Below are 8,979 nucleotides of genomic sequence, written 5' to 3'. Positions count from 1 at the left end.
TCGTTTCTCCTTTCATTATCAATTACAACAAAATGGCACTTCTTGTAATTTTCGTCACATGCGAGGGACACTATCGTAATTACAACTACTTGAAACTCATATGTCACGGTATATACCCCAGGTGCCTGCGAAAAAACGTTTTTGTCGTTTTTAATTTTTCCACTCAGCCACTACAATTTTTATTTTCTTTCTTCATTATATTTATTTATTGTGGTTTATTTTCATATTTCAATTGAGTCTATCATTTTAGTCTCTATTTTTTTTTTTAACACTGGTATATTTAGTAATTTTTAAATGTCCTTTTTTATTCTAAATTGTTAGAAAAGTGAAAATTTTTGTTAATACATTTTTTTTTTAATTTTTAAAAGTAGAAAAATAAGAGAAACTATTTACACAAATAAAAAAATTTAATATTCTTTAATATAGGTCGATAGAAATCTATAATATCTATCTATATTTTTTTTCTATTTCTATAAATAGTTTGATATTTTTTCTATCGATAGAAGTTTCTTTTTTTTTTTCCCCTCTATTTAAAACAAAATTTTGGGTGCACTATTTTCCCCTTTTTATAGTGATGAGATAAATGAAAGGTAATAGGGTCAAAACAATTCCTTTTTTAGACTACGAGATATCAAAATGTTCCAACGTGAACGTAGCACAAGACATAGTGTTTGTACCATCAATCTGACCTCGAGGTTAGAGGTTCGATTTCTCCACTTCACACTTTAATTACAATACCTTTGCCAAAAAAAAAAAGTTAAAATATGTCTTTCAAAAATATAAAAATGCAAGCCAACATGAACGTAGCTCAAATGACATAATTTTGTACTATGAGGTGAGAGGTTCAATTCTCCATTTCATAAATCGTAAAAAAAAAAGAAAAAAAAGATACAAATATAGTGTTTGGTAACTATTTGATTTTTTAAACTAAACTTATAAACACTACCATATATGAATCCCTTTGTTTTGTTATTATTTTTATCAATATTTTTTTAAATTAAGTTTGAAAAACAAATTTTAGAATTTGACTAAAAACTTAAATGGTGGATGAAAATCATAAAAAAAGGGGTTGTTTTCATATGTAGTAAAATGATCAAAATATTTATAAATATAGTAAAGTGTCAATGTCTGATAGTGTCTATCATTGATAGATTATGTCATTTTGTTATATTTGAAAATATTTTAAGTTGTTTTGTTATTTAAAATAATTAAAAAAATAAAAATGAATATAAATTTTATAAACGGAAACTAAAAATAAAATGGATAAGAAATTACGCATTTTTATTTCAATTTTCATATTCAAAGAATTAATTTCCATGTAGGAAAATATTATTAATAATTCAAATACATAAAATCGTCCACAATTTTACGGGCGAAGTCTTCTACAACCACCAATTCTTCGTCTTCTCAGTCTCAGTCCTCCATCATTCTCAAATTTTCCTCTCAAATCGGAGGCTGATTTCTCTTCCAAATTCGGAATCTCAACCTTGTAAGTGATGTTTTCTCCACTTCTTTCCTTATTTGCTGAATTTTCCAGGCTGAATTTTAGGTGGTTTGCTGTTTTTTCTGTTTCTTATTACGGAATTTTTGTTTACTTTGACAGGTGAATAGTAATTGGAGACTGAATTCTCTTTCAAATTCGGAATCTCAAGCTTGTAAGAGTTGTTTTCTTCACTTCTTTCTTTCTTTTCTTTTCTTTTCTTGGCTGAATTTGAGGTGGTTTTGCTGTGTTTTTCGATTCTTATGATAGAAATTTTGTTTACTTCAACGAGTGATGCGTATTTGTGTTTGAAATTACCAGTTTAAGCGCGTGACTTGGATTGGCTTTTGTAATTTTTTAAATAATATTTTCCAATTCCTTGTATTCTGAAGTTTACGAGTGGTTTTGTTTTTATCTTATTTATTTCGATGCTTGTTATGGAAAGGTAGTAATAGTTTTCAATTGTACAGCTATTGTCTCAGAATGATGATGTTTGGTTGGTACAAGTATTTTTTAGATGGTTGTTCTATTAATTGGAGGAGTTCCTTGAGTTTTCTCGTTTTGAACTTACGTTTTGTGGCGAAGTTGGATTTTGATCAATATACGGTTTGTTGTAGTGAAGATCGTGATCAGAAATGGCTTCTGCCGGAACGTTACCGTCGCATCTTTCTGGGTTGAAAGGAGGAAATGTGAACTTGGGATTTTCGAAGCGGTTGGAATCAGTAAAAGTCTTTGATTTGAGGAGCGTTAGGTCTCATGGAAGAAAGGTCTTGGTCATACGGAATTCAAATCCTGGTTCTGATATTGCGGAGCTTCAGCCTGCTTCGGAAGGGAGTTCTCTCCTGGGTAAAATCTTTAACAATGCATGTGGAATATTCCGCCCTCGTTTTATCCGCCTTTACTTGATTTTTTTTTTTTTTTTTTTGTGGCAAATAAAGGAAATGAAAATCAAATAGGGATTTTACTTTTGTTGATTCATCATCTGGCTTTTGACTGGAATTGAGTGAGAAAACGATATTAGTTTAATAAACAGGTCCATGACACAATTTACGTAAGTGAGAGAATTTAAAAGTAATAAGGAAAATATGGGTTAAATCATCGCCAAACCAAAAAGTTAATGATAATAGATAAGAGTATGTTTAATATATAAATAGGGAGAAAATCATGATATATTAGTTCAAACACATAAGCTCCGATTCTAATGAGTAACTTTTTTCAATATACATCCTGAACCGTGTGGCAAAAATATATATTTCACATGAATATGCCGAGTGCCAATAGAATTGGTAGAGACATCGACTATCCTATCCAAAGACAAAAGTCGACTGGGTGAAATACTAGTCATAAAAGATTTTTTTTTGTTAACCTATTGTTGCATGTAAGAATTGATCACTGAATTACGATGATGTTAACAAATCCTCATCTCAACAGTGATGAGATCTAAGGAACTTGGTGATGCATATTACACATGTTCAACCAGTGTGATGCTAAAATTTTAGTATCGTTTTTACCCATGTTCCTTCGCTTTCTGAAAAGCCAAAGATGAAATGTTATTCAGATATTGACAAACTGTACTTTAAAGTGTTTTGGGTTCATTTGATAATTACTATCCTTTGCAGTTCCTCGACAGAAGTACTGTGAATCCATAAACAAAACAGTCAGGAGGAAAACACGGACAGTGATGGTTGGAAATGTTGCCCTTGGTAGTGAGCATCCCATAAGGATTCAAACAATGACAACAACTGACACAAAGGATGTTGCTGGAACAGTTGAACAGGTTCTTTAATATTTCTTCTATTTCAGTTGTGCTTTCATTTCCGAATCCCTTCATCAGTATTAACAATAAAAACATTCTTTGGTTACTAATCATTGTGAGATATTGTATTTTAGTCGATGGAAGATGAGAGTATGTCACGATGATTGATGCTGAACTAGTTGAAAGTTCAAAATTAAATGATGGATGGGTATAATAATGTAATAAAAATTCTTCTTGTAGTTTTGTCCAAATTATTCTTGATTTCTTTTCATGGACAATATGGATGATCAAGTCTACAGCAACTAAGAAAGACGTCAATATATTGGAAAAACTTTGATATCTTATATTGTGGTGTCATGTTCTCTATATGATTTTGAAGATGACCAATTTGTCTTATCCTTAGTAGGTCATGAGAATAGCTGACAAGGGAGCAGATATTGTTCGGATAACAGTTCAAGGGAAGAAAGAAGCAGATGCATGTTTTGAGATCAAGAACACCCTTGTGCAGAAAAAGTAGGTTAACATTATATTTTGGACATTTCTGGAACTTAGTTTCCCCAATTTATGATGTCCTGCAATTTTATTTTGCAGTTATAATATACCTCTGGTCGCAGATATCCACTTTGCTCCTTCTGTTGCATTGAGAGTTGCTGAGTGCTTTGATAAAATTCGTGTGAACCCTGGAAATTTTGGTATGCTATTTATTATACTAACATTCTCCAAATTTTCTTCAGAAAGATTGTTCGTGTGTCAAGCTCATGTTTAATGCAGCTGATAGGCGGGCTCAATTTGAAAAGCTAGAGTACACGGAGGAGGATTATCAAAAAGAACTTGAGCATATTGAGGAGGTAGGACTTTCTTTTTTCTTTCCCTCGCATATGTTGATATTTTGCAACAGTGAACCTAATTTTATCTCAACTAATGGGGTTGGAGGATTTCTCTATGGATGATAATTTTGTTTCATATTTTAATTGTGAAAGGTTTTTACTCCGTTAGTTGAAAAATGTAAGAAGTATGGAAGAGCAATGCGCATTGGAACAAATCATGGGAGCCTTTCAGATCGTATAATGAGCTACTTTGGTGATTCTCCAAGGGGAATGGTGAGCATTTTCCCTCTCAGTTCTTATAAACAATATATTCTTTTTTGATCTTAGCTTAGGGATGTCCCTAATAAAAGTTCTCCCAAGTCCTAACAGGTTGAATCAGCGTTTGAGTTTGCAAGAATTTGTCGAAAGTTGGACTACCATAATTTTGTCTTTTCCATGAAAGCAAGCAATCCAGTAGTTATGGTTCAGGCATATCGTTTACTTGTAGCTGAAATGTATGTCCAAGGCTGGGATTATCCACTACATCTTGGAGTTACTGAAGCCGGAGAGGGTGAGGACGGCCGAATGAAATCTGCTATTGGCATTGGGACCCTTCTTCAGGTATAGTGTCACCAAATGGAATGATGATTGTCCTATAGAGTATCATTGCCTTTCACCCTGTTTTGCTGAACAAATTGTATGTAAACTCTGAATACCGATATCACGAGGCTTTCTTTTACAAACCCTACTGCAAGATAGCATAATTTCATTAGAACAATGCTCAATGCATGCACCTTTACTTACCTTTTTTTCAAGTTCTAGTTTCTTTTAAGGAATATGTAGTCGATTAATCTTTCAGTTCTCCACAAAATTCTTTCAAGTCATAGTGGTTGGTTGATCACATACACAAAGGAATATGCACATTTAGAAGCTATATCAATGTGGGGCATTTAGTAAATGCGTTCTGTTGTGCAGGATGGTTTGGGTGACACTATTAGGGTTTCTCTTACAGAACCACCAGAGGAGGAGATAGATCCTTGCAGAAGGCTTGCAACCCTTGGTATGAGAGCAGCTGAACTTCAGCAAGGGGTGGTAGGGCCTTTCTTTCTTGTAGTTGTTGTGTATGGTCATCTTGTGTGTCCAATCTCTATATCTGAATTTGAATATTGTGAACTTACAATTCATTCCTTGTCTGTAAGGTGCCATATGAGGAAAAACACAGACACTATTTTGATTTTCAGCGTCGATCTGGCCAGTTGCCCATTCAAAAGGAGGTCAGCTTTTTATGATCATTCTATGATGTCCTACTACTTTCTGGACTTGGATTAAGAGAAATGCTTAATTGTAGTACAGGGTGAGGAGGTGGATTATAGAGGTGTTTTGCACCGTGACGGCTCTGTTCTCATGTCAGTTTCCTTGGATCAATTAAAGGTGCAATAAGAAAGACTTTCCTGATCTCAGCTACCATGTGGTATCTCGAGATTTGAAAGGTGGATTAACAGAAACTATCTAACTTCTTGTTTTCCTAACCCAGATGCCAGAACTTCTGTACAAGTCTCTTGCAGCAAAACTTGTTGTTGGCATGCCATTTAAGGTCTAATGTGTTCTAGTTTCTGTATAAAATAATCCATTCTTTTCTACTTTCTGGGTTTTCTTTTTCCTCACAGTTTTTGTCAATATGGTCAGGATCTAGCGACGGTGGATTCAATCTTACTGAGAGAACTCCCTTCAGTTGATGATGCTGATGCTGTAAAGACTTCCCTTTCAGTTTCTGATGCGTTGCTAATTTTGCTGAGTTATTTTTATTTTCATAGTGTATCTGATGAATCCCAATCAAAATTTGATTTTCTCTCTCATGATCAGCGTCTAGCCCTCAAAAGGCTGATAGATATGAGTATGGGCGTTATAACACCTTTATCAGAGCAACTTACAAAGCCCTTGCCTAATGCCATGGTTCTGGTGAATCTCAAGGAATTGTCCTCTGGTGCTCACAAACTTTTACCTGACGGTATGTTCTGCATACTTCCAATTCATGTTCATTCCCTCGGTTTCAATTTCATTGTTTATTTATTTATTTTATTTAAATTCCTGGTCACATTCCATGTCAATGAGTTGTCTCAGGCACACGCTTGGTTGTATCGGTACGAGGTGATGAATCATACGATGATCTGGATATCTTGAAAGAGATTGATGCAACAATGCTTTTTCATGATTTACCATATTCAGAAGACAAGGTCAGCAGAGTGCATGCTGCAAGGAGGTATAACAATATTCCTTTACGGGCAATTTATTGATTATTATCTAGAGCAACATTTAATCATTAAGGCAGAATGTACTTTCCCTTGTTGATTTTGTCAAATGTTAATTTCAGGTTATTTGAGTATTTATCGGAGAATGGTCTTACTTTCCCTGTGATTCATCACATTCAGTTTCCAAACGGAGTTCACAGGTAATCATTATTCATTAACTTGATTATTATTTGAAGTGTTCAAGCAGTGAGTTTTAATTTTCCCTTACTACTTTTAGAGACGATTTGGTAATCGGTGCCGGTTCAAATGCGGGAGCTCTTTTGGTGGACGGCCTTGGAGATGGTGTCCTATTAGAAGCCCCAGATAAGGATTTTGATTTCATAAGGAATACATCCTTCAATTTGTTACAAGGTTGCAGAATGAGGAACACAAAGACCGTAAGAACGTTTTCCTCCATGAAATGAAATTTTAAGCACCTGAGAAGTCATTCGAAACAGAGTTTTTGTGTATTTCTTACCGAACGATAATCTTTGTTGATTATGTTCTTACACACTTCACTGCAGGAGTATGTTTCATGCCCATCTTGTGGAAGAACATTGTTTGATCTTCAAGAAATAAGCGCAGAAATAAGGGAAAAGACATCACATCTTCCTGGAGTTTCTGTAAGTTGACATACCTTTTAGAACTTTCAGGAAATGATGTCAAAAGGCAACATGTTTAACTGCAACTTGCTTCATTCAATTTAAAAATTTTTCTTTTTCTTCCTCAATGACATCAGATTGCAATTATGGGTTGCATTGTTAACGGTCCTGGGGAGATGGCTGATGCCGACTTTGGGTATGTTGGGGGTTCCCCTGGAAAGATCGATCTTTATGTCGGGAAGGTAATGCGACCGATCTATTTCTTATACTTTACACTCGTCCTATGGGAACATTACCTTTTTAGATCCCAAATTTTGAAAAATAATTGTGTTTGGTCCTCAGGATTTCAAAACGTACCTTTTTTTAGTTCTTCAATTTTTAAGAACAAGTGTGTTTGGCCCATAAGTTTTAAAAATATACATCTTTAGTCATAAGTTTTTAACAAGAGGTTTAAAAGGTCCTTGAAGTATATTATATATATATATATAATATTTTAAACAATTATGTGACATTTATGATTAGAAAAATAATTTGAGAGGAGATAATTTTTATAAAATTTAGAATTTCATATAATTATTCAAGATTATATTTAAAAAAATTACTTTAGGGACCTTACAAATCCATTCTTAAAACGGAGGGAAAAGGTAAAATTTGAAAACTCAGGGATTAACAGTACATATTCTGAAAAGTTAAAGATTAAAAAATTACATCTTGAAAACTCAGAAACCAAATGCACATATTCTTTAAAATTCGGACTTAAAAAGATAATTTTTCCTTATTAAAACTGGATAGAAAGAGAAATATCTTCAACCTTAGATCATACAATCGAACCCATGTAATTAATTAATTTCTTTTCACGTCATGCTTATCACAAATCCTCATCATGTAATGAAACTATATATCTTAATGAGAAGTTGAATCTTGATCAGACCGTCCTGAAGCGTGGAATCGCTATGGAGAATGCGACCGAGGCTCTAATCCAGCTAATAAAAGATCATGGTCGTTGGGTCGAACCTCCTACAGAAGAGTGAGAGAAACATAGGCAAGGTAGTACTGGTTTGGTAGGTAGAAAAAAAGAAACAGTAGAGATTTGGATGAGGGGAGAAGACAGTTTTGATTTGTGTTATTAAGTCAAATATAAAAAGGGGGTATGGAAATTGGGCAAATTCATGTCCAATCATTGCTCATTGCCAAAGTGAAAAACAGCTTCATAATTGGTATGTAACTGACTCTCTTAACTTCCCTCACCAATAATTATCACAGCTATAATTACAGTTATCATATACTTCATGCATAATAATTACAAATTAGCACACAAAGATTAAAAAATCGCGAAATATTGCCAAAATCGAGGTATCGGTGGAGAAATCAATGGGTAAAACATCGTTTTTACAGAAAATCGCCGAAATATCGGAAATATTGTCAATATTACGATGATGATATCGCTGATATTTCGACGATATTTTATTCTGCAGCGCGTCTAAATTTTAAAAATTTGTCTTCTCATCAAAGCGCTATTGTTGGTTGGTAGCCAGGAGGTGGACTATGAAGCACAAATACGGATATAATCGGATATGATATTCGTCGATTTCTAAAAAACTAAGATACGGATATGTCTAAGGATATGTCATTTTTTTATATATTTTTTTAATATATATAGTTCTAAAAAATGAGGATACTGATATGTTGAAGATATATTTTTTTCTTTAAGAAAATATAAGATATAGATAAATTTAGCATACAAGTTAATAACAATAACACAAAATAGAATACAAACACTAAAATACAATACAAAAAAAAGAAACATCTAAGATGTTGAAGTACAATAGTTAATAAAATGCAATAGAAAAGTGACTCATATTACAAAGAAGAAAAGAAGATTAGAGGAAGAAGTATGAAGATAAACGAAGAACTTATTCATTGAATTGTTGAAGATATCCAAATGATTTATATTTTGGTGGACTTTGTGGAGATTCAAATGTAAAGATGGAGATTTATGATTTTAGTATAGGGTTTGGTCCGTTATTATTTTTTTTTTCTTTTAGCT

General features: G+C 33.3%; 1 protein-coding gene across 2 annotated transcripts; it reads left to right on the top strand.

Annotated features, from left to right (window-relative positions):
- The first annotated feature begins 1,332 nt into the window (after positions 1-1,332).
- LOC120083582 (4-hydroxy-3-methylbut-2-en-1-yl diphosphate synthase (ferredoxin), chloroplastic) lies at positions 1,333-8,213 on the top strand. 2 transcript variants are annotated; one of them, XM_039039403.1, is made up of 21 exons: positions 1,333-1,489; positions 1,604-1,655; positions 2,103-2,326; positions 3,100-3,257; positions 3,643-3,749; positions 3,828-3,928; positions 4,008-4,084; positions 4,217-4,336; positions 4,433-4,663; positions 5,018-5,134; positions 5,242-5,316; positions 5,396-5,473; positions 5,577-5,636; positions 5,729-5,791; positions 5,906-6,050; positions 6,164-6,302; positions 6,414-6,491; positions 6,569-6,728; positions 6,855-6,953; positions 7,070-7,174; positions 7,862-8,213. In XM_039039403.1, exons 3-21 carry the CDS (start codon positions 2,116-2,118, stop codon positions 7,961-7,963), a joined length of 2,226 nt encoding a protein of 741 aa, XP_038895331.1. In that variant the 5' UTR covers positions 1,333-1,489; positions 1,604-1,655; positions 2,103-2,115; the 3' UTR covers positions 7,964-8,213. The 2 variants fall into 2 exon arrangements, with proteins under 2 accessions (XP_038895331.1, XP_038895330.1); XM_039039402.1 differs by having other exon boundaries at positions 2,098-2,326.
- The last annotated feature ends 766 nt before the right edge of the window (positions 8,214-8,979 follow it).

The sequence above is a fragment of the Benincasa hispida genome, chromosome 8 (genome assembly GCF_009727055.1).
Source record: "Benincasa hispida cultivar B227 chromosome 8, ASM972705v1, whole genome shotgun sequence".
Lineage (NCBI taxonomy): Eukaryota > Viridiplantae > Streptophyta > Magnoliopsida > Cucurbitales > Cucurbitaceae > Benincasa > Benincasa hispida.
This window is presented reverse-complemented; position numbering and strand designations above follow the sequence as displayed.

Coding starts and splice junctions, on each gene's coding strand:
- LOC120083582 (XM_039039403.1), top strand. CDS start 2,116: ATGGCTTCTGCCGGAACGTTACCGTCGCATCTTTCTGGGTTGAAAGGA. Junction 3,750..3,827: donor AACACCCTTGTGCAGAAAAA/GTAGGTTAACAT, acceptor TTTATTTTGCAG/TTATAATATACCTCTGGTCG. Junction 5,637..5,728: donor TTGTTGGCATGCCATTTAAG/GTCTAATGTGTT, acceptor CAATATGGTCAG/GATCTAGCGACGGTGGATTC.